This window comes from Tupaia chinensis, unplaced genomic scaffold (assembly GCF_000334495.1).
Source record: "Tupaia chinensis unplaced genomic scaffold, TupChi_1.0 Scaffold000605_1, whole genome shotgun sequence".
Taxonomy (NCBI): domain Eukaryota; kingdom Metazoa; phylum Chordata; class Mammalia; order Scandentia; family Tupaiidae; genus Tupaia; species Tupaia belangeri.
In genome coordinates, this window is record NW_006160123.1 from 243,274 (window position 1) to 269,025 (window position 25,752).

The 25,752-nt window shown below is 38.7% G+C and overlaps 1 protein-coding gene across 4 annotated transcripts in view; it reads right to left on the reverse strand.

Moving 5' to 3' along the window:
• Nucleotides 1-171: 171 nt before the first annotated feature.
• The window catches only part of TMEM62 (transmembrane protein 62), a 35,346-nt gene continuing 9,765 nt past the window's right edge, over nt 172-25,752 (reverse strand). For all 4 annotated transcript variants that reach the window (XM_027775781.1, XM_014591672.2, XM_027775782.1 and 1 more), the window contains 9 exons: nt 23,702-23,826; nt 23,215-23,337; nt 20,537-20,692; nt 18,775-18,934; nt 13,850-13,963; nt 7,871-7,955; nt 6,119-6,223; nt 3,561-3,679; nt 172-1,045 (listed from right to left, as the gene is read on the reverse strand). In XM_027775781.1, the coding sequence (XP_027631582.1) occupies nt 719-1,045; nt 3,561-3,679; nt 6,119-6,223; nt 7,871-7,955; nt 13,850-13,963; nt 18,775-18,934; nt 20,537-20,692; nt 23,215-23,337; nt 23,702-23,826 (1,314 nt within the window). In that variant the 3' untranslated portion in view covers nt 172-718. The remainder of the gene's footprint in view (nt 1,046-3,560; nt 3,680-6,118; nt 6,224-7,870; nt 7,956-13,849; nt 13,964-18,774; nt 18,935-20,536; nt 20,693-23,214; nt 23,338-23,701; nt 23,827-25,752) is intronic.

Below are 25,752 nucleotides of genomic sequence, written 5' to 3' on the forward strand. Positions count from 1 at the left end.
GAGAACAAATGACACCGCCGCAACCCGAGCCGCACTGCGGCAGCCGCTCCGCTTCCGGCAACAACAAGTCCGGCCCCGCCCCCAGAAGCCAGGCCCCGCCCTCCGGCCCGGAGGCCACGCCCCCACCGCGCCCAAGAGGCCAGGCCGGACAAGTAAGGGTCAGACGCGGGGTTTTTCTTGTTCTTCATTTATTCATTTATTCAATTAGTTGAAAACACCTCGAACTAAGGAAGCAGGGAGCCCATAACCTTGTGGAGAAACAGTTGGAATTAACATCTCAAGGATAGTCATGGTCAGACCCAAGTCCACAGATTCCTGACCCCTAAAATGGCACACTCGCCAGCAGCTGAGTGCCAGACACAGTGCTAGGTGCTTTAGGTTGGGTAACCAACCACCGGAAACACACTGGGCCTCATATCCACACACGCACAGCCCTACCTCGGGACATCCTGGATTAAGGCTTTCTTCACAAAGGTTAAGTCAACCCTTTGCCTCCTTAGAGAAGGACGGAAATCAAGGCATTATTTAGAGGCTTTTCTGCAGTCCATTCTGCAGGAATCAGTAGTGGGTAGTCCCTCCAACATCCAAGTGTCCAGGGACCAGCAGCTTCCTGAAGCTCACCCACCCATACTGGCCTTTCTCCTGCTACTGAGGCAAGCCTGGGCTACAGACGTGGAGTCTCGATTTCTGCATACATGCCAGTGGTGAGGCATGGCCTTCAGGAGCTCATGTGGCATTTTAACTGCACCATGAAGGTTCCAAACTCAGTAGAATTCAGTGTCCACACATAACGCACAAGAACAGGAGTCAGCAGTGTCAACCAAGTCCGCAAAGGAGAGAATACGAAAGCTAGAGTGCCAAATGTCACATGAATAAAGTAGCAGGAACAGACCTGCCAGAGATACAGCAGTAGCATAAGTAGGTGAACAGGTATGATTTTCAAGTATTTTCCTTGATGGAGATGAGACCTGAAGTTGTGACCAAAGCACCGCTGCAACAAGCTCCAACACAGGTAAACCATCAAGGGGATGTTAAAAAATACCAGCTGGAAAAAAGGAGAACAGAATCATTAGCTTATCACCGAGCCCTTGGAAAAGTCAGGTCTCAAAACACCAGTGTTTCCTAAGAATATGCTGCCTTCTGTCTTGGGGTGAACTGTCTGATTTTTATGCTGTGATCACACTTGCTTATAACACAACAATTGACTTGAGTTTGTTATTTATTTGCCCATGTCATGTTCTTCTTAAATGTAGGAATCATTTAATTTATGATAAAGCCCCAACTTGTAGCCCAGTATTGTACACACAGAAGATACCCAACAGTGTTTAAGTTGGAACTGGGTGTTTTTTGGCAGAGTGGGATATCCACCTTTACAACTTGAACATTTTTTTTTTGCATGCTTGTTTCAGGTAGCATGGCAAGTACTAGAATATAAATCAGAAGATCTAAATTGTAATCCAAGTTTAGCTGCTGTTTGAGTCACTCAACAAGTATTTATTGAGTACCCATTATGCAACTGGCAAGGCTAAGCTCTAGGTTAGGGACAATGGTAAATAAGCAGAAGAGATCCATCATAGAACTTATGTTCTAACAAGAAAAGAAATTAAAAAAGAAAAAAAGCAAAAACGTTAAGTTGAATAAGGGAAATAACTGGGTCATAAGAGAGTAACTGGGAAATGGAATCTCTAAGACCTTAAGAACAGGAATGAGTTAGTGAAGGGAAGTATTAATATAGTCTAGGCAGAAGGAACGAATGAAAAGCCCAGATGTGGGAGAGGTCTTAATCTCTTTCATGCAATATGCCTGAAACATGGTGAGCAAGGAGGAAATTGGAGCAGTCACCTGGATCGTGTCACTGTTCTGCTTGGGCCAGCAGATGGCATGGTGATTAAGGTGCTGGATTCCCATACAGTTGACTGTGGTTTGAGGCCCAGACATGGCAGCTTGAAAATTATGTTAGATGCATGTTCATGCATATCCAGAATCCCAAGAGGAGAAGGGACTGTGGCATTACCATTGCCCCCCAGGGGGATGATTTCTCATTTTCCCTCTCTCTGTATTTCTCTGGAGAGCACAAGTATCCTATGGCAAAAAATGAAAAAAAAAAAAAAAAAAGAAAAAGAAGAAAAGGCTTCAAGCTGAGAAATAAGTGAGCTGGTGAGCTGAATAAAGTTTTAAAAGAACATTGGTGGGGGGCAGCAGGTGGCGTGATGGTTAAAGGCGCTGGACTCCCACTTGGCTGACTGGTTTGAGTCCTGAACCTGACAGGTTGTTTTCTCACTCTCCCTCTCTGTCTCTAGTTAAAAATAAAGTTAGGGACCAGCAGTTAGTGTAATGGCTATGTCGCTGGACTCCCACGTAGTTGACTGCAGTTCATGTCCTGGACCCGGTGGCTTAAAACTCATGCAGGGCATGTGTGCTTGCGTGCCCAAAATCCCGAGAGGAGAATGGAGGAGATAGGATTGTGGCGTGGCCATCCCTTCCGGGGAGTGATTTCTCGCTTTCTGTCTCTATGTCTCTCTCTGCCTGGCAAGCGCACGCGCCCTATAGCAAAACCCTCTCCAGATAATAATAATAAACAAAGTTAAATATAACGATTCTCTAAAAAGAAATAATAATAAGGACATAGGGGTCCAGCAGTTGGTGGTTAAGTGCTGGATCCTGCATGGCCAACAGTGCGATTCAAGTCTCAGCTCCACTGGCTTAAAAAATCATGCTGGGTACATGTGCACGCATGCCCCAAATCCTCAGAGTAGAATGAAGAAGGTGTGGCCATCATCCCAAGAAGTGATTTCTCACTTCCCTCTCTCTGGTGAGTGCACGCACCCTATGGTAAAAATCTTAAAAAACAAAAACAAAAACAATGAAACAACCAACCAAAACTTCTTTTACTTCATAAACCCTGCATGTCAAAAAATGTACTTTATGGGGCCAGCAGATGGTGTTGGTCAAGGTGTTGTATTCCCACATGGCTGATGTGGTCTGTGTCCCAGACCTGGTGGCTTGCTTTCTCATTCCCCTTGCCCTCCCCCCTTGGTCAAAAAAAGAGAAAAGATAATAATAATGACAAATAAAATTAAATAAATTTATCTTTAAAAAAATGTATTTTAGATATTTACACAAAAATGGTAAAAGAAAGACTTTAGGAACTATTTAAAAGCAAACAACTATCAGTTATTAAAGACAGCCCTTCAGGGCTGGCAGGTGGCATGGAAGTTAGGGTACTGGATACCACATGGCCAACTTTGTGGTTCGAATTCCAGATCTGGCGGCTGAGAATCACACTGGGCATATATGCCTGTGTGTCTAAAATCCAGAGAGAAGGAGAAAGAATTATGGAGCGGTCATCCCCCCTGGGAGGGTGATTTCTCACTTTCTCTCTCTCTCTCCAGTGAGCACACATGCCCTATAGCAAAAACTGAAGAAATAAAAAAGCCCTGCAATTAAAGTAGGAAATGACCTATGGTATTTAATCTGGAATGTTGGACTTAATTTGTAACTATGATGCCATTAATCTAACAAGGCCGATGTGTTCTTAAATTGAATGTCTACCTTCTTACCTGGAGAATTCCAATGATAAATGTGATGCTGCCTTGTAGGAAATGTCCATTAACAAAAATCCCAAAGGAAAAGCAGCAACCCAGTTTGCCATCAATGATTTCACCAAAAAACCATGGTCCTGAAAGAGGCAATGGACAGAAAAGGAGAAGATAAAGAACTATAACTCTGATATCCTAAGATATGTTTATAAGAATGATGGAGAGATTTCACACTAGTCATCTATAAGCATTTCGCTTCTTAGTTCTTCTCCATGAACTTGATGTTGCACCTCATGTCCTAGCTATCCAACTAGTTGCTCCTCTGCTCATGCTTCTCTGGATTAGAAAATGTTTTGAGTATATGCTATATCAGAAATAGATGCGTAGCCTGCAGATTCCAGAAACAGGCTGCAACACACAAATTTTTGAAGATTCTGTTTAATGACCTCAATACAGTGCAGTAACATTTCCTGTAAGCAACAACGTTATTGTATAGAAGTTAATTTTTGAGGTAACTAAGATTTAAAGCAACCTTTGTACCTTAAAGCAACAAAACTTTGATCATTTTTTGATAGAAATCTTTCTAAACTGCACTTAGGTACATTTATTTCTTATTAATGTAATGAATACATTTTAATATTTTCTCAATGACCCAGAGTCAGTACTTTGTACATCAATGACATTATCAGAGTTCACATATATGGGGTTTAACTTGACTCTTCATTTTTTTTTATCTAGAATGCAATGCTGGCTTTTTTCTTTTATTTATTACTACTTACTGCCCCTTTTTAGTGTGTGGGTATCTGGGACTGCTATATTTCATGGGTAATAAGGGACAGACTTTCCCTCTCAAAATCTATATACCATTATTATTTTCTGATCAGAGTAGGGTTTGGCTTTAAAAAGTCAGCAGTAATTTTCTCACGTTTACATTATATTCCAGATAAACTTCATTAGAGATATGCTAGTCTAAAAAAGTGTTTTCCCTTGGGGCCTGCAGGTGGCATGGTGGTTAAGGCACTAGACTCCCACATGGCTGACCACAGTTTGAATCCTACCTGGTGGCTTGCTTTCTCTCTTCCCACCCCCCGACCAAGTCTGGTGAGTGCATGTGCTATATAACAAATTTTAAAAAATAAATAATAATAAATTAAGTAATTCTTAAGGAAAAAAGTCTTTTCCCTTCGAGCTTCAACTTTTTGAATGGAACAGTTTCTGCCCTTTTAATGTATTTTTTTAAAAGTCCATAAATCGAATCACTTGCTTTGCCTCCAAGTCTGAAGTAAGTGTCAAAACAGCTTCAATCTGTCTTCTAACAGGAAAACTTACCACTACAGGGGATCACCATAGCTTGGCACAAAGAACTGCAAAGTGTCATATTTTTATCTTTTCTTTGGTGTGACTTACCAAAGAGCAAATTCCAAAGGTAGAATAAAAATGTAAAACAAAGATTAAAATTAGGAAACAAATAGGCAAATCTACTACTAATTGACTTTAATCACTAAGGAACAGAAGCAAAAAGCAAAAAAGAGACAGAAGTGACTAAGTGACTTCATGAGTATCAGGTGTAATCATTAGTACAACAGAAGAGCTCAGATACGCCTGAACTTGCTGTTCATGTTAATTTCTCTACTGAGCTAAGTTTTTAAAAGCCACACATTAGTAAACATTCACTGAACTACATACTACGCCAGCTATGCAGGATGTATAAATTATATAACCATTATGCTTAGTGCTGGGCATAGAGATGAACACGATAGAGAAGACATCAACAGATACTCCAATGAGGAAATAGCTAACAAAAACGAGAACCATAAATTCTGATAAAATAATGAAGAAAATCAAAAGTGTGATGAGGACCAAACGATGGCACATCAGTAACACAATGCTGTGTGATGCTGGACCCACAGGGAAAGGTCCCACATTCATGTCCTGAAGCCACCATACACATCAGGTGGGTGTGCACGCCCATGCCTGGCTGAAGCTTGGCGTGGATCATGGTATGAGGATCCTGTGGGGGGCGGGGAGCGGTGTGTGGGTGTCTCTGTATCTCGCTCTGACTTTCTCTCTCTTGTGGAAGAAATAAATGAATAAACTTTTAAAAAGCAAAAACAAGGGGCCGGCAGATGGCATGGTGGTTAAGGGTGCTGGACACTCACATGGCCAACCACAGTTCATGTCCTGGACCTGGAGGCTTGCTTTCTCACTTTCTCTCTCTCTCTCTCTCTCACTCCCCGTCTCTGGTCAAATTAAAATAAATCAATACACTTACATAAAATAATTTTTTTTAAAGTGTGATGAAATAGAGAATAAAGCTGTAAGGGAGTTCAAGAAGGTTGCTCTGAGGAGTGGCAGTTAAGCTAAACTTCTATTAGGTTTCTACACAAATACTGGTTCATTAACAGTCTTCTCAGCACCCTGAAAGTAACTTGGCATTAACTAAACATGTTTGGAAAAAGTTTTATTTCTCAAAATCATATCCCAGAAAATGATTTATGAGGGCTCTGTTGTTATACCTATTGTCAAAATTCTCCATACAGTCTCTGGCAGAATTCTCCACAATCTGATAATTCACTTACCTAGCACTGTATACAGGGTCAGCAACAACATGGAATAATAGAAGATGTTGATTTTGCTCAAGACATGAAGGGAAAATGAGGTCAAATTTATAAATCCAGGAGGTGCTAAACAGAATAAATTGAAAAATCCAGTGAATACATACAAAGTGCAATTTCTTTACCATATTTTCTAAAAGGCCTCATGGGCTACCTACCATATATTCAGCAAATCCTTTGTTATATGATACAGATAACACCACTTTAAACTTGGTAGGAATGCTAGTGAACCAATTCATTTAGAATTACAGAGAAAAAAAATTATAATGGTGTAGTTGTATTTATACACACATATCTGTTCTATATCATAGTATATTGAATTCATGCATATTTTTTAACTAAAAGCAACAGATACACCTGTCAGAAGACTGTGCTATTTTATCTTCATGTAGGTTTGAAAGACAATGTTATGTTCAAAAGATGACCAAGTCTCTGTTTTATGTGGGATTTAGTACCCAAATGTACACATTTCCAAAAGGGATAAATAAACCATAGGAATATTTATACTTTCTTATACATGATATACAACAGTTCTGGACCCAAAGCTAGCTTCTTAGTCCAACTGAAAGGAATCCCTAGAGCTCTAATTAACATGCTCTCAGCACCAGCAGATGGCATAGTGGTTACGTCGCTGGACTCCCACATGGCTGACCGCGATTTAAGTCCCAGACCTGGCAGCTTCAAACTCACACCAGGTGTGTGTGTGTGTCTGTGTGTGTGTGTGTGCCTGCCCAGTCTCCCAAGAGGAGAATGGAGAAGGGTTTACTGCGTGGCTATCCCCCTGAGGGATGATTTCTCGCTTTCTAAAGTATCACGTGGCTTCAGCCCCAGGCAGCCATTTCGCCCATGCATGTGACTGATCATAAACCAGTGAGCAGAAGACTACAAGAAGCTCAGTGCAAAATATTTAAAGGACAGTACCAGTGAAAGACAGCCTGCTGTAAGGTATGTCTTTGTTAATAGGTCAGCATATTCATTTTATAGTATCATTCAGGATGTTGACAGTTAATTTTTTATAAAGCCTGGTAAGGCATGGCCTTTCTCATTTGGTATATCACTCTCTCCACTTCTTTTTTGTTCTAGTCTTGTACTTCTCAAAGTATTAATGTACATATCTAGCTAGAATAATAATTAGTTTTTATTTTAAAAGTTATCCTTAGCCTTAGAGGCAGCTACAATTCAAATTTGAAGGGATGATTCTCTATTTAGCTGGGGAACTTTTAGAAAATACCTGTGCCCAGGTCTCACCCTCCAGAGGTTCTGATTTAATTGGTCTGGTGTAGAGAGGGAACTAGGCAGCACCCCAGTGATTACATTAGACAGTGCCATGCTTCTCAGCCTTGGTATATCAGAAACATCAACTGCTTAGGTCCCACCACAGTGATTCTGATGTAATTGGTCCAGAAGGCTGTCACACATAGAGATGGTCAAAGTTCCTCAGAGGATTCTAAGGTGCAGCCTAGACAAGTGTTATTCAGAGGATAATACTGATTTGGGGTCATAAAAGGTGGGTTTACAGACTTTCCTCTGTCTCTTCCTAGCCGTGAGATTTGGGACAGCCTACATACCTCCTGAAGCCCTTGGTTTTCCAATCTGAAAGCATTTCACAGAGTTCATGCAAAGACAATTTTTATTGCTATCTGCTTAGTAATAGTGCAGAGAGCAGTGATGCTTCAAAACAAAGTCTTCTAAGAATAAAAGAATAAAAGTGCTAACCTTTAAGCACTGGGTGTTTTCTATACCTAAAAGTAATGAGAATGGTGAGCTGGACCAGCACAATCAGCACAAAAAGGACCCGGGCCTGCGGAGAAATAGGTGTTAATGTGAAATAGAAACACGGGCACAAGCTCAGTGAAGGCGTTTAAAATGGTCTCATTAACAAAAATGGGAATAGTATCTGTTATACTGTCATATAAGAAATATATATATTTTTTCTTCACTTCTGACCAGAACTCCTGAAAATTCCTTGTAATATTCTAAGTGATAACAGGGATAGGATCATCTTTTGTTATAATGTTATATAATATTTTATTTTTGTCCCAGCTCTAGAGTGATAATATGAAAGAAGCATTTCTTGTTATCTGGAACAGGCTCCTTTTAACCACACCTGCGTTTACATTAATGAGGTGACTTTTTAAAAGCCCCTTAGAAAGGATGGGCTGGTTGGCAGGGAAATAACCATGTGACTAAAGAGTTGGAAGTTTCAGCCTGAAGGGCATGGACATATTGGGCCCATCCTTCTCCCTTTCCCTATGAATCTCTCCCATATGGCTGTGCCTGAGTTGTATCTTTTTATAATAAACCCGTAATCTAGTAAGTGTTTTCCTGAGTTCTATGAACCATTCTAACAAATTATCAAACATTGTAGGGAGGTATCCTGGGGATCTCCGATAGCTGGTTAGTCAGAGAACAGCTTATATAAAACCTGCATTTAGAAATGGCATCTGAAGTTGGGTGGAGGACTGAGACCTTAACCTGGGTGCCTGGGTGCCTGTGCTGATTCCTGATAGCATCAAAACTTCCAGTGACCACCAACAATTAGAGCTTGATGTGCAAAATCCCGCACATTTGGTGTTGGAAATGTGTGAGTATTCAGAAAAAAGTTCGTTTGTTTTTTTCCTTTAAGCATCATTAGCAAAACACGGCACTATAGAAAAGAATCGAACGTGTGATCTATCAATAAATAAAATAATAAATTTTATTGCCTTAATATTCGTCTTTCTGAATTTAGATACTCATATTCAGATCAATATTGAAGCTAAGTATATACAGTCTATACACTTATATATGCTTTTACAGTTATATTAAGTGATCAAATTAAAATAGTCCATTTTGTTGTACTAAGGATAATTTGTTTGGTTTTATTTAAAGTTGCATAAGAGTAAAAAAAATAAAAACTACACAGTGTACTGCAGGCTGAGTGCACAGAGACTGCATTTTCTTTTGCTTTCTCCATGGAGTAGTCATTCACTTGGAGATGTACTCACAGTAAGGAGACTGTGATCCACACGTTTGCTTCACAAACTATAGTCCTCAGACCATCATTGGATCTCTTGAGTCCATGAGGATTAGAAAATCACAAGCCCTGGGGGCCAGCATGTGGCATGGTGGTTAAAGGCACTAGACTCCCACATGCCTGACCATAGTTCGAGTCCCAGAACTGGCAGCTTGCTTTCTTACTTTCTCTCTGTCTCTTTTTCTCTCTCACTCTGTCCTTCTCTGGTCAAATTAAGTTAAATAAATAAGTAAGTTAAATAGAAAATAGTTCTTAAAAAAAAAAAAAGGAAAGTCTCAAGCCCTACCTCAGATGTATTCTATTAGAATCTGCATGGAGCCGACAGGTGGCATGGAGGTTAAAGGTGCTGGACTCCCACATGGCCGACCACAGTTCAAGTCTCGGACCTGGTGGTTTGCTTTCTCACTTCCTCTCTCTCTCTCTGTCTCTCTCTGATCAAACTGGAAAATAATAATGATAATAATAATAAATAAAGTTAAATAAAAATAATTAAAAAAAAAAAGAATCTGCATTTTCAGGGAACCAGCAGTTAGCGTAATGGCTATTTTGTTGGACTCCCATATAGTCGACTGTGGTTCGCATCCCGGACCCGGTGGCTTAAAACTCACGCTGGGCGCATGTGCATGCATGCCCAAGATCCCGAGAGGAGAATGGAGGAGAAGGGATTGCGGTGTGATCATCCCCCCTGGGGGGTGATTTCTCGCTTTCTGTCTCTATGTCTCTCTATCTGTCTGGCGAGTGCACACACCTAATAGCGAAAACCTCTCCAAAAAATAAAAAAAGAATCTGCATTTTCATAATATCCCCTGGTGATCTAGATATAAGTCAAAGTTCTTAAAGTCTGACATAGGTAACTGCTAAAAAAATCTCCAAAAGTGAATAAATGATAAAAAAAACATAATAATAAGATACAAATGCCCATTAATCATATTTTTTAAAAGTTCAATCATGTCAGGCCTGCAGATAACATGGAGGTTAAGGTGCTGGACTCCCACATGGCCAACTACAGTTTGAGTCCTGGACATGGCAGCTTGCTTTTCTCACTTTCCTTTTCTAGCTCTCTCTGGCCAAATTTTAAAAAATAACAAATAATTTTTAAAATAATTTTTATTTATTAATTTTAATTATTATTTATACATTTAGTCACTATACATTATTTAGATTGTAGAGACTTTACCCAGCATGGCACACACCTCAGTCTAGCCCAGTTAAGAACATACACACGTCCTCATCAACAAATAATAAACCATAATCGGGTCCCACAAATGCCTTACAATTTTTAATGCTTGTATGTCCTCCAGTCTTTCAGTCTCTGCCATAGAGTGCTGACAGTCGGTATATGTTAAGGGGAGACATACAATGTTTCTCTTTCATAGCCTGACTTGCTAATAATAAATAAAATTAAATAAAAATAATTTTTTTTTAATTTTTCTTTTCTTGGAGATATTTTTGCTATAGGGCGTGTGCGCTGGCCAGAAAGACAGAGAGAGACAGATAGACAGAAAGTGAGAAATCACCCCCTGGGGGGATGGCCACACCGCAATCCCTTCTTCACCATTCTCCTCTTGGGATCTTAGGCAAGCATGCACACGCGCCCAGCGTGAGTTTGAGCCACTGGGTCTGGGACTCGAACTGCATCCGACTACAAGGGAGTCCAGCCACATAGCCATTATGCTAATTGCTGGTCCCAATAAAAATAATTCTAAAAAAAAAAGTTCAGTCATGCAAGTAATAAAAGTAAATTAAAATGGAGCCAGGAGATGGCATAGCAGTAATATCACTAGACTCCCACAAGACCAACCATAGTTCAAGTCCTAGATCCAGTGGCTTGAAATTCATGCATTCATGCAAGCGTCCCAGATCCCAGGAGTAGAATAGAGAAAAGAACTGCAGCATAGCCAAATCCCCTGGGGGGGTGATTTCTCACTTTCCCTCTCACTGTCTTTTTCTAAATTTCTAAAAAAAGTAAATTAAAATAATGAATTAATAGGGCCAGCAGATGGTGTAGTCATTACGTTGCTGGAATCTCACATGGACGAACGAGTTCAAGTCCTGGACCTTATGGTTTGAAAATCACACCGGGTACATGTGCATGCATGTCAAGATGCCAGGAGGAAAATAGAGGAGAAGGGATTGTGGTGTGGCCATGCCCCCAGAAGGTGATTTCTCACTTTACCTCTGTCTCTCTTAGGCAAGCGCACACATCCTAAGGGGAAAACCTCTTAAAAAAATAAAATAATGAATTCATAATTTAAGTCTGAAGATATATATTAAGCTATCTCCAGGAGGTGAAATTAAAGGAGGTTTAAATTTTCTTCTCAACATTTTAGTATATATACATTTATGTGTTTATGTTTATATCCAGGATAAGTGAAATTTGAGAGACCAGAGTATAAATTTCCATAGCTTCCGTGGAAGACAATTTAACAGTGTATATTTACAACTGGAAAAAAAAAAAAAAAACCCATTTACTCATTCAGGAAATACTTATTAAGAAGCCAGCCCTGTGACCTAATGGTTATAGGGGCTGAATCCTTCATGGTTGACCGTGGTTTGAATTCCGGTCCAGTGGCTTGCAAAATACATCAGGCACATGTGTATGCATGCCCAAAATAACATTAGGATGAGAAGGGATTGCGGCATGATCATGTCCCACTGTGGGGTACTTTCTTCCTCTCCTTCTCTCTGCCACTGGTGAGTGCATATGCCCTCTGGCAAATTAAAAAACAAAAAAGAAATACTAATTGAGGGCCTACTATGTGCCAGGCACACGAAACAGACAAAGATTCCCTGCCCTTGTGAGGCTTATATTTTAATGAGGAGGGAAAGAAAATACATATTATAAATAATAAATAACTTATGTTTTATATAATAAGTACATAAAATAGTGTGCCCACCCTTTAACCTAACAATTCACTTCCAGAAATTTACTCTAAGAAACTATATTAGAGGGGCAAGTAGGTGGCACAGTGTTTAAAGCACTGGACTCCAACATGGCCAATTGCGGTTTGAGACCCAGACTGGGCTGCTTGCTTTCTCACTTTCTCTCTCTCTCAGTCTCTCTCCGATGAGCATGTGTGCCCTGTAGCAAAGAAAAAGTAATGGGACCATCAGTTAGCGTAATGGCAATGTTGCTGGACTCCCACGTAGTAGACCATGGTTCGAGTCCCGGACCCGGTGGCTTAAACTCACGCCGGGCGCGTGTGCGTGCGTGCCCAAGATCCCAGGAGGAGAATGGAAGAGAAAGGACTGCGGCGTGGCCATCCCCCCTGGGGGGTGATTTCTCGCTTTCTGTCTCTCTGTCTCTCTCTGTCTGTCTGGTGAGCGCACGCGCCCTATAGCAAAAACCTCTCAACAAAACAAAACAAAAAAGCAAAGAAAAAGTAATAATAATAGTAATAAAATAATGGATTCACAATTTAAGTCTGTAAAGATATGTATTAAGCTATCTCCAGGGGGTGAAATTAAGGGAGGTTTAAATTTTCTTCTCAACATATTAGAGATAAATACACTTAGTTACATGCATTATTTATTTATAGAGAGAAAAATTGGAAACAAATGTCTAATAAGGAAATGGTTAAATAAAGTAAGGCATATCTATGATAATTTAATGTAACTAATATCATGTTACAAAATAATATAAATTGCTGTAAGAAATTAGTCAAAACGAGTTCCTTAATGGGGGGAAAAAAATCACACAGCAAAAGAGAGTGGAAGTATAAAACCATTTTAAATTAAAAACTTAGAGACACATATATGTGAAATAACAAGAGTATTATAATGACAAATACAGTAGATAGTATGATAACAAAACATAGGGTTGATTTCATTTTATTTCTAAATTTTCCAAGTTTTCTATGTTGAATATATACTATTTACATTGAAAGAAACATTTCTTTTTTGAGAGATTTTTGTCTTAAGGCATGTGAACTCACTGGAGAGAGAGACAGAGACAATGAGAGGGAAAGTGAGAAATCACCTTCTGGGGGGATGGCCATGCCTCAATCCCTTCTCCTCCATTCTCCTCCTGGGATCCCGGATACACACATACATACATACACACACACACACACACACACACACACACACACCTTGTGTGAGGTGTGATTCTCAAACCACTGGGTCTGGGAATCAAACCACAGTTGGCCATGTAGGAATCCAGTGATATAACTGCTATACCATCTGTTGGCCCCAGAAACATTATTCTTTAAAAACTCTTAAACCAAGTTAGCAAAGTTCCTTAGTTATCCTGGTTGTTTGTGTGTGTGTGTGTGTGTGTGTGTGTGTTTTAAAGAAGTATTTATTTAACTTGATTCATTCATTCATTTATTTTTCATTTGACCAGAGAGAGACACAGAGAGAAGGTGAGCAAGTAAGTCACTTGGTCCAGGACTTGAACCGTGGTTGGCCATGTAGGAGTGTCCAGTGCCTTAACCACCACGCCACCCACTAGTTATCCTGGTTTAATGGCATTGTTTAGAATTAGGTCCCAAGTTACATGTCCATACCTCTGCTGCTTCTTATTCAAAGGAACTTAGAAACATTTTATTCCTCCAGCGAAACAAAATATCTTTAATTTTATAAGGTTCAGATTTCTTGTCACATAATTATATTACTTAGGACATTTCATTTACCAAATCCAGTAAAAATACACATAACATTTCATTGAATTCACTCACCACAGTGCAGTAGTCAGTAAGAAGAATAAATGATGCCATAGGATCAAATGTGAGATGAATATTCTCTTGAACAGAAAAGATGTGGTGAACACTCCTACTTCTTCCAGCAGAATCCTACTTATAAGCATAGCAAATAAATAACTTTCACGCACATTTAAATATATATATATAAAATGCTCTAAATTATACATTTCCCTTACAAGAGTAAGCTTCTAATAACTTTTCTTAGTTATCTCTGAATTGAACCTTTTTTTTTTTTTTGAGAGGTTTTCGCTATAGGGCGCGTGTGCTCGCCAGACAGAGAGAGACATAGACAGAAAGCGAGAAATCACCCCCAGGGGGGATGGTCACGCCGCAATCCCTTCTCCTCCATTCTCCTCTCGGGATCTTGGGTATGTACGCACACGCGCCCGGCGTGAGTTCCAAGCCACCGGGTCTGGGACACAAACCGCAGTCGACTACGTGGGAATCTAGCAACATAGCCATTACGCTAACTGCTGGTTCCCATGCATTGAACCTTTTTTTCATTTACTTTGATTCTCCCTATAAGTCCTTTTTTCCTTTAATTTGCCAGAGGGCATGTGCACTTGCTGGAGAGAAACACAGACAGCGAGCAAAAGCGAGAAAGCACTTCCTTAGGGCATGGTCATGCCACAATCCCTTCTCCTCCATTTCTCCCACCTTTCGAGATTTTTGGGCAAGCATGTTAAAGTGCCCAGCGTGCTTCTTTCAAGCTGCCAGATCTAGGACTTGAACAGTGCAGTCAGATATGTGGGATCCAGTTGCCTTAACCACCAGGCCACAGGCTAGCCCTATAAATCCTTTTAACAACACTATCTTGTCATTCTCAACTTGAACTATTAGGTCCATTGGGAAAGTCATAATGTACTTTCCTATGTTTTTCTATCCAAAAATGTATCATGACTTCTAACGACCCAACAGAAATATCAGTATGTAGTTATAATGTCTTCTCTCTCTTTTTTTTTCTTAGAATTATTTTATTTAACTTTATATATTCTATTCTATTAATTAATTAATTCATTCATTCATTCATTTATTTCAATTTAACCAGAGGGGAACAGAGAGAGAGAAAATGAGAAAGCAAGCTGCCAGATTCAGTATATATATATATATATTTCCTTGTGTGCAGAGAAAAGGCATAGAAATAATAGCTGACCAGGACTGATCCTCAAGATCAAAACCAGTGTGGTAAAGTAATTGGTCAAAGAAAAAGTAATGTATGGGCCCAGGAGATGGTGTAATGGTTATGTCACTGGACTCCCACAGTCAACTACAGTTCAAATCCCAGACCCGACAGCTTCAAAACCGTGACAGGCACAAGTGTGTTCGTGTCCAAAATCCCAAGAGGAGAATGGAGGAGAAAGTTTTGAGGAGTGGCCATCCCCTCGAGGGGTGATTTCTTTCTTTCTGTCTCTTGTGTCTCTGTCTCTCTGGCAAGCACACATAACCTATAGCAAAAATCTCTCTTAAGAAAAAAAAAAGATGGAGCAAGTAGATGGCATGGTGGTTGAGGTGCTGGACTCCCACATGGCTGACCACAGTTAAGAGTCCCGGATTTGGAGGCTTGCTTTCTCACTTCTCCTCTTTCTCTCTCTGTCTCTCTGTATCTCTCTGGTCAAATTAAAGAGATAATAAAAATGAATAGAATAAAATAAATAAATAATTCTTTAAGTCAAAAAAGAAAAAGTGATATATAAAAAGAAGTAAAACAAAACGATTAAAAAAAATGAACGTTGAAGATGGTGAAGAGGGAGGGTACACGGAAAGAAATTAAGGAGAAAAATAGAGAGGCAAGACATTTATGGGATGTAAAAATGAATTATTATCAGTTGGTGATAATGTGTTTAGTATCCTGAACTGGACTATTGTGAAGTATATTCATGTTGCGTAAATTCACTTTACAAGCTAAGTGATGTATACTGATTGAATGTATAAAATAAATTTAAATTAATTTATTTTAAATTAATTTAATTTAAAAAAGCAAGCAGAGATCCTACAAGAGTCCCAGATGTTGATCCCAGGTTACCAGCACAGGTTGGAAGCTACATATACGGATCTTCAGCAGATATTAGAAAATGAAAAATAGGGACCAGCAAATGGTTTAATGGCTACACTGCTGGACTCTCACATAGTTTACTGAGGTTCAAGTCCTGGACCTGGTTTACAACTCACATCAGGCGCGTGTGCACATGTGCCCAAATCTTGAGAGGAGAATGGAGAAGGGATTGTGGTGTGGCTATCCCCACTCGGGAGTGATTTCTTGCTTTCTGTCTCTCTGGCGAGCGCATGTTCCCCATAGCAAAAATCTTTCTCTCAAAAAAAAAAAAAAAGATTGGGAACCAACAGTTAGCGTAATGGCTATGTTGCTGGACTCCCACGTAGTCAACTGTGGTTCACGTCCCAGACCCGGTGGCTTAAAACTCACACCAGGCGCATGTGTGTGTATGCCCAAGATCTCGAGAGGAGAATGGAGGAGAAGGGATTGCAGTGTGACCATCCCCCCTGGGGGGTGATTTCTCGCTTTCTGTCTCTATGTCTCTCTCTGTCTGTCTGGCGAGCGCACACGCTCTATAGCAAAAAAACCTCTCAAAAAAAAAAGATTTAGAAGAAGATGAAGAATATTAAGAAGTATATTCAGTACTGGATCCAGTGAAGTTAGAAGCCTGAAACTTTTTTGGAGAGGGTGTTTTTTGCATTGAATCGTGGCGTCCATTCTACAATTCATTATTTTGACCACTGCTGCGTGTTCGAGTAGTATGAGAATATGATTCTTTTATAACATTCAAATATTTTCTTTTGCATATTTAGGGTATAAAAATATTAGTTTGTCTAAAAAAAGTAGAGTTTATAGTATGTAAATTATATTTCAATAATATTGTAAACATTTTGTAAAGATACAAAAATGATATGATTTCACATTTTTACGAAGGACTCAAGCAGACAGAAAGAACATGAGCTATAGTTTTCCTTCATAAAACTACAGGAGATATTTATCTTAAGAAAGTAATATTTTGGGGTTCTGAAGCAATTCAAGGATCTGGAAGTTCACCATTCCTATGGACAGTGGGCAGAACACTTTAAAGATGAGTGTCTTAGCAAAGCGCCACCTTTTTAAAATTTATTTTTTTAAAAAATTTATCATATGGCCCGTGCACCTACTGGAGACAGAAAGAGAAAGGGAAAGTGAGGAAGCAACCAGGGAAGATGGCCATGCCACAATTCCTTCTCCTCCATTTATCCTCTTGGAACTTTGGACAGCCATGCACAAACACCCAGTGTTTTTCAAGTTGCTAGGTCCAGGGCCCAAACCACACAGTTGGTCATGTGGGAAACAGCTGCCTTGACCAATACGCTATTGGTTGGTCATAAAGTACCTTCTCTTATGCAGATATAAGTTTCTCCATCTATGAAATTAGGCTTAAACTACCCACCACATGGGATTGTTACATGATTATGGAAGAAAAAAATTTCTTCCATCTCCTTAGGAAAAGCTCAGAAATAGTTCCTCCCCAGTTAATCTATCACCGGGATGAAAAATGATAATGAAAATAATTACATGTGCTTTCTGAAGGATTATTTGGCATTTCAAATTGAGACTTAACATTATCAAATAGTTAAAAATTGTCATCAAATCAGTTGTAGAAATTGAGAGGTTTTGGGGCTGGCAGGTGGTGTGGTGGATAGAGGCTCTGGATTCCCATATGGCCGAGTCCTGGACCTGGCGGCTTGCTTTCTCACTCCCCCCCGCCCCTCTCTCTTTCTCTCTCTATGTCTCTGGTCAAATTAAAATTAATAATAACAAATGGAATTAAATAAATAAATTATTTTAAAAAAAATAGAAAGAAAGAAATGGATAGGTTTTGGGGCCAACAGGTGGGGTGGTGATTAAGTCACTGGATTTCCACATGGCTGACATGATTTGAGTCCTAGACTTGGAGCCTTGCTTTCTCACTTTCCCTCTCTCCTTTTCTTGCTGGTGAACACATGTGCCATATACCATATTGAAATTAATTAATTAATTCTTAAAAAAATAAACTGATAGGTTTTGGTTTTTTATTTTTATTTTTTTAAAGAAACTAATTTCTGAGCTATTCTTTCAGAGGATAAATTCTAAAACTGCTTTATTTTGGTAATAACCATTACTTTCTATCCTGGCAGGTGCTAATGAATGAAATGCCCCAAGTTGAATCAGAATGACAGACAGGGCCAGTGTCACAGTGATAACATAATACTCTGTGAGGCTGACCCACACAGGAGGGTTTTGTGTTCACTTTTGGAGACCTCATTGAACTCACCAGGCACACACATGCCCACAATCTGGAACCAGCTGAAGCCAGGGGTGGACTGCAGAATGAAGATCCTGTTGCGGGTGTAGTTTTTTTGTCTCTCTTGCTCATTAAAGCAAGAAATTTCAGAGAAGAAAATGGAGGACGGCCAGATTCTTAGTGTATATGCTAACAATGCATACATGCCAAACAAAAAAGTTCCTTGCTGCCTTGAAAATTTGTGTCCTTGAGTTTTCAAATAGTGATATAAGTTTCATACACTTAAGAGACAGAAATCAAAGGAATGGATACATAAACACATGTGTTCTGAACCATTCTATTGTCTTTTGGTGTAATGAGAAATTTGCCCCATTATTAAAAGACTCTAACCAAAGTTGGTAGAAAACAAGAGAACAATTCCCAGGGGTTAAAATAAAAATAGGCAGACTATGGCTGGCAGAAGCACATTTCTTTTCTTCTCTGTTCAGTGGTTACTCTAACAGAATTATTCCAGATATACTAAGTATATCAAGTGTATTCAAATTTTTTAAATTAAACTTAGTTTACAAAATGACTAAAAAAATCTTGCAGCTATAGCTTGCAATTATTTACATTAGCAAACTGAAAATACTAACTTACCTGGACAATTACTTCTATTTTATGAGTCCCATTAGTATAGTTCCTGGGGTTCCACTTCAGTATGAAAATAGGACCAGACAAATGAAGAGCCTGGCCTAAATTGACTCCATCAATCTTAACTGCGACAGAAGTAATGGAGGATAAAGAAAAAGCCAAGATTCTAAAACAAGAACATATATAAAATGCATAGTTTTAAGTAACTGTCATTGTTTTTGTAAGAAAGAATAACCCTATTATAACTTGAAAATACATAAGTGTTGACAGAACCATCTCATTATTCAATCACAAGGACCACCAGTCATATCATCTAGTTTCTTTCTGAATGGTGTCTTTCAGAGTTGCACAATTCAGCAAACCTGAATTGGTGGGAAATTAGAAACCACTGATGTATATTGTAAAATTTTTAAAGAAGAATACAGAAAAATATGTACGTTATAATTATAGCAATGTAAAAATATGCAAAGGAAAAGGCTAGAATAAAGTACACAAAAATAATAATGATAGAATTATGAGTTTCTTTTTTGTTTGGTTAAGAATTATTTTTCATGGAGCTGGCAAGTGGTGGTAGTTAAGGTGCTAGACTCCCACATTATCAACCACAGTTCATGTCCTGGAATTGGCGCTTGCTTTTTCACTTTCCCGATCTTTCTCTCTGTCTCTCTCTGGTCTACAAAACTGCTACTAATAATAAATAAAGTTAAATTAAATAATTTTTTTAAAAGATAATTATTTTTAACTTAACTTTATTCATCATCATTATTATTTTAATTTGACCAGAGAGAAACAGAGACAGAGAGAGAGAGAGAGGGAAAGTAAGAAAGCAAGCCATCAGGTCCAGGACTTGAACCATGGTCAGCCATGTGTGGGAGTCCAGTGCACTTAACCACCATACCACCTGCTAGCCCCTAGAATTATGAGTTCCTAGATAATGTTTAAAATTTCATTAGCTTAAAAAGATCTTTTCAAGGGACCAGCACTTGGTGTAATGGCTATGTCGCTGGACTCCCATGTAGTCAACTGTGGTTCGAATCCTGGACCCGGTGGCTTAAACTCACACTGGGTGCATGTGCATGCATGCGTGCCCAATATTCTGAGAGGAGAATGGAGGAAAAGGTTACAGCGTGGCCATCCTCCCTGGGGGGAGTGATTTCTCACTTTCTGTCTCTCTGTCTTTCTGGCCAGTACACATGCCCTATAGCAAAAACCTCTCCAAAAAAAAAAAAAGATCTTTTCAAGAAAGAATCAAGGGAAGTGTACAAAAGGGTAGTATAAAAACATTTTAATCAGCTTAAAATATGTCATTTTGAGGCTAGCAGGTGGCATGGAGGTTAAAGAAGCAGGATACCACATAGCCTACTTCATGGTTCAAGAGAATTAAGTGGCCTGAAAATCACACCAGGTGCACGTACATGCATACCCAAAGTCCCAGGAGGAGAATGGGGCACACCACAGTGTGGCCCATCCCCCTTTGGGGATGATTTCTCACTCTCTCTCCAACAACCACATGTACCCTATAACAAACTAAGAAAAAAAAAAAAAGAAAGTACATATTTTTTACCAAAAAAAAAAAAAAAAGAAAGTATATATTTTTTACCTGAAGATGAAGAAAAAGTTCAATACAAGATACAACAATATATCTTTTTATCATGTTTAGGTTATTGCAAAAAGTAAAGCAGAGCAGCTCACAGCTTAACACGTGGGAATGCAATCATAATTTTCTATCAATATGAAACTGACAAAATTCTGAAAAATTGCCACATACCTGATGTGTGTTGAGTGAAGGAGTCTTTCTAGTGGTTCATGTTTAGCACAACTATAGAGGAGAGATTTAGGATTGGTGATAAGAACCACAGGCCATTTGCCAAAACTCAAATCTGCAAAGCTGAAGAGGTCATGATCGAAAGCAAAGATCCGGTACCTAGAGACCAGAAAATAATAAGGTAATTGACTCACTTCACATTATAAGAAGACATGAAGATAACATACAGAACAAATGCAAAAATACAAAACTGGGGTGTTTTTACATGATGAATTTGAACACAGAGTAAATAACATTGCTTTTATTCCTTCCTTTATCCCTCCTACTTTAGCCTTCATATTTGTCATATCAACTGGGCTCTGACTGAGGTGATAAAATTAACAGTGCCCCAGAACGATAGATGATATGAAGCATGCACTCTTTAATACTTAAATAAATACTTATTGAATTAATTCATTTTATTTCTATAGTTTAAAGACCATTTTGAATCTAAGACATTCATTATAAGTCTGGTATTCATCCCACCAACAATGCTACATAAAATATTAAAATAGTTGATATGAACATGATTAGAAACTTTCCATACTTCTTTTAAACCTTTATTTCTATAATTTCAAAGACGTTAAAGTTGTTTTGATTTTCTAAATACACGATTGAAAGTATAAAATACTCAAGAGTAACCAACGTTTTATTTTTTCTAAATTGTAGAACTGAGAAATGAAATGATTAACTATGGCAGACACAATAGTGGTCACCAAATACTCTATACGGTCCCTGGCATTTCCCAGTCTCCCTGGTATTAGATTGGGACCCTGTGACTACTTCTGGCCACTGGGTTGTGAACAGAAGTGACATGTATAACACTTCTGATTCAAAGTACTTAAACGTAGATAGGAATTTTCTGTTGTTTTTTTCCCTGCCTTGGAACTGACATGTTGAAATAGTGACATTATAAAAGGAAAGTCTGAATCCCTAAGGTACCCTATAGAGGAGAATTGCTCTGACCCATACTAGATTTGTAAGCATGAAAAGTAAACATTTAGGGCCAGCAGGTGTGTGGTGGTTGAGGTGCTGGACTCCCACATGGTCAACCATAGTTCAAGTCCTGGAACTGGTGGCTTGCTTTCTTGCTTCCTCTCTCTCTGTCTTTCGCTGGAATGCCCATGCCCTATATCAAATTTAAAAATAATAATAAGTAGGGGCCAGCAGGTGGCGCACTGGTTAAGGGCACTGGACTCCCACAAGGCCAACCACGGTTCAAGTCCCAGATCTGGTGGCTTGCTTTCTTACTTTCTCTCTCAGTCCCTCTCTGGCCAAATTAAAATAAGTAAATAAATAAATAAAGTTAAATAAAATAATTCTTTAAAAAATAAATGAATAATTCTTCTTTTTAATTAAAAATAAATATTTCTTGTGTTAAAACACTGATATTTCTGGATTTATTTGCATCCACAACAAGGACTAACCTAATATTACTAATAAACTACCTTTAAAAAGAAATTCTTCTGTTGTATAATTAATACAATTTAAACATTTCTTTTTCTTTCTTTTTTTAAAGAGAGGTTTTTGCTCTAGGGCATGTATGCTCACTGGAGAGACAAAGAGAGACTGAGAGACAGAAAGCCAGAAATCACCCCTTGGGGGATGGCCATTCCACAATCCCTTCTCCTCCATTCCCCTCTCAGGATTTTAGGCACCATGCACTTATGTCCCACGTGAGCCTTTTTAATCTACCAGTTCTGGGACTCGAACTGTGGTTCACTATGTGGGAGTCCAGTGATGTAATCATTATGCCATCCACTGGTCCCACAAGTTAAACCTCTCTAAGGGCAGGTAAAGGTTAGATCCTTTCAGTAAAACCTCAGAATTGAACACCAAAATGTTGGTGGGGAGAAAAAGAAAGGAAATGGTTTTGCAAGCAACATCACAGCTTATAACCATAACATTTAGATGAGGAAAATAAACTGACCAAGGGTTAGGGAAATTACCTGGCAAAAGGCAATAACAGTACAGCCCACAGCCTTAGTCATGAACAGGCAGGTCTTAACTCTAAGTAATTATAGCTGCCACCTAATTACAAGCTACATGTGTACTTCTTGCATAGTTTTTATTGTAGAAAAGTCAACTGGAATGAGGAAATACTTTCCAAGATGAAAAGCTGCTTAATTCATGGAAATAGTTCAAAATAGAAAGGTAGCATATTTAGCTCAACAAATAAACATGTGTAAGTAATATCTTCAGAGCATGGGGTTTGAATAAATACCAGTAATAGTTAAAACAATGAGACGACATTCCTCTATACCAGTTGAGTATACCTTATCCAAAATATTTGGGATCTGAAGTATCTTGGATTTTGGATTTTTTTTTTTTTTTTTAAGCATATGAATCTTGGACCGTAAACCAAAACAACACAATTGAAATCTCAAGAGGCAGGGCACAGAAATTTTTATTTTTAATAAACTCTTCTATAATTCTTATGCACATGAGAATTTGAGACTATTTCCTAATGGAGGCATCTTGAAAATCAAACATAATACATGTTAATACATGTTACTTTTAAAAAAATAGAAATATCACAAGTTTTTCCATAACTGGGATCACCCATGAAATTGATAAAAATGTATCATTGTTTTAGCAAAACTTATGTGCATACATTTTATTTTGGGGGGTAGCTGTCTTACCTTCTATTATCCTTCCAATCTCCCACCTCAAGTTCCAAAGTGCCCTGGTTGTGACGAGTGTGCAAAACAGGCATCAGCCCACCGAGCGTATGAAGGTGTCCGCACAAGTAAGCTATAGCTGAACTAACCAATGAAACATAAATAGAATAAATGAACAAAGAAAATTTGTGATGCCAAATTAATAAAAATAATCTCTTTAGGAAAGCCATATATAGATACAACAACAAGAAAGAACTAAAAAGGCCACAGTGGTGCAGGTGATAGGGCACTATTGCATGATACTGGAGCCACATGGGAACGCCCAGGCTCCCTGACTGGTCTAAACACACTGGGTGTGCCTGCAGCACACAGATAGGAAGAGGACTGTGGTGTGGCAAGACCTTGTGAAGGGGCCCCGTCTCTCTTTCTCATAAAATAAATTAATTGATTAAATTGAAAACAAATAGAACTGAAAACAGTTCATTTTGATTTTGGAAGCCTGTCTCACCTCATTATTGATCGGATTCCTGGTGATGGAGAAATGACAGTGGATGTTGTAAAGTGTCCAAACCAAATTGTATGGTTGCTCTGTCTACTTTCTTTGGCCAGTACTAAGAGCTCCTCCATCTGTTTCTGAAAGGAGAAAAAAAAAAAAGTAAGGATCTTTAATTAAGTCTCAGGTTGAAATCTAGTATCAACAGATTAAACAATTTCCCTGAAGTTTTTTTTTAAGAATTAGTTATTATTTAAATTTATTTATTTGTTTGTTTGTTTGTTTGTTTGAATTTGTCCAGAGAGGTACAGAGAGAGAGAAAGGGAAAGTGAGGAAGCAAGCCACCAGGTCTGGGGCTTGAACAGCAGTGGGCCATGTGGGAGTACAGCACCCCCAACCACCACGTCACCTGCTGGCCCCTCCCCTAAAGTTTTATAGTGATAATTATATTGTGTCTAAGGCTTAATTCTACTTTTTAACCTATATAGACTTCTGTTAAACTTCACACAGTTTTCATGATACGTTATAATTAATTTGATCCTACAAATGCCTCTGTGATGAGTAGTACAATTATTAATCCCCATTTGATGAATAAAGAAACAGAAATAATGGAGGCATCACTAAACTTTTCAGCTTTATATACCACATCACAATTTAAAAAGACACTGAAACTAAATTTCTAAGATAATGTATACGCATGTCCATAGACTTGTATCTAAATGTTTATAATAGCTCTCATTAATAATCAAAAATGAGAAACCATTAACAATGGAATACTACTCACAAATACTGCTGATACACATGACCATGTGAATGAATCTTAGAAATGTTATACTGAGCAAGTGAACCCATACCCATAAGTATATACTGTATGATTTCCTTTATATAAAATTTTAGAATAAGCAAAACTAATCTACCCTGACAGGAAACAAATCAGAGATTCCCTATGGTTTGAAGAAGGACTATACAAGAAAACTTTCTAGGGTGCTGGCGATGTTCCACATTTTGACTGTGGTAAGTTATACTAGTATATACGTTTGTCAAAATTCTACAAACACTTAAAATCAGTGTATTTTACTGTATGAAAATCATGCCTCATAACTTGATTTCAAAAAGCAATTTGGGGCCAGCAGATGGTACAGTGGCTAAGGTGCTGGACTCTCACAGGGTCAACTGTAGTCCAATCCTGGAGCTGGTGGCTTGTTTCTCACTTTCCCTTTTTCTCTCTCTCTCATTTCCCTCTAATCAAATTTTAAAATAGTAAAATTAAATTAAATTAAAGAAATAAGCTTTTTAAAAGTTAATATTGGGAACCAGCAGTTAGCGTAATGGCTATGTCGCTGGACTCCCATGTAGTCGACCGCGGTTCGCGTCCCGGACCCGGTGGCTTAACTCATGCCAGGCGTGTGTGCATGCGTGCCCAAGATCCCGAGAAGAGAATGGAGGAGAAGGGATTGCGGCATGACCATCCCCCCTGGGGGGTGATTTCTCGCTTTCTGTCTCTCTGTCTCTGTCTGTCTGGCGAGCACACGCGCCCTATAGTGAAAACCTCTCAAATAAATAAATAAATAAATAAATAAATAAAATAAAAGTTAATATTATTTATAAAGTGCTTATAGCAATGAATTTCTGGTCCTTACCCTCAGAGTTTCTGATTCGGTTAAGTCTGAGTAAAGCCAGGGAATCTGGTTTATAACACTCTAGTTGATCTTCATGCATATGATCCTTGAATTATACCTTTAAAAACACCATTCTAGGGACCAGCAGTTAGCATAATGGCTATGTTGCTGGACTCCCATGTAGTCAACCGTGATCCGAGTCCTGGACCGGTGGCTTAAACTCACACCGGGCCTATGTACATGCGTGCCCAAGATCTCAAAAAAAAAAACAAAAAAAAAAACACCATTCTAAGGAATAGGACTTAAAGTAATCAACCCTGATTAAAGACATTGGTAAATAGGAAGCAAAATATACGTAATTAAATAACTGCAATGTATTTGACAATATTCTGCTTACTTGATTTCAACTTGAACCTCATATAATAAACTTCTTTTAGCACTTAGACC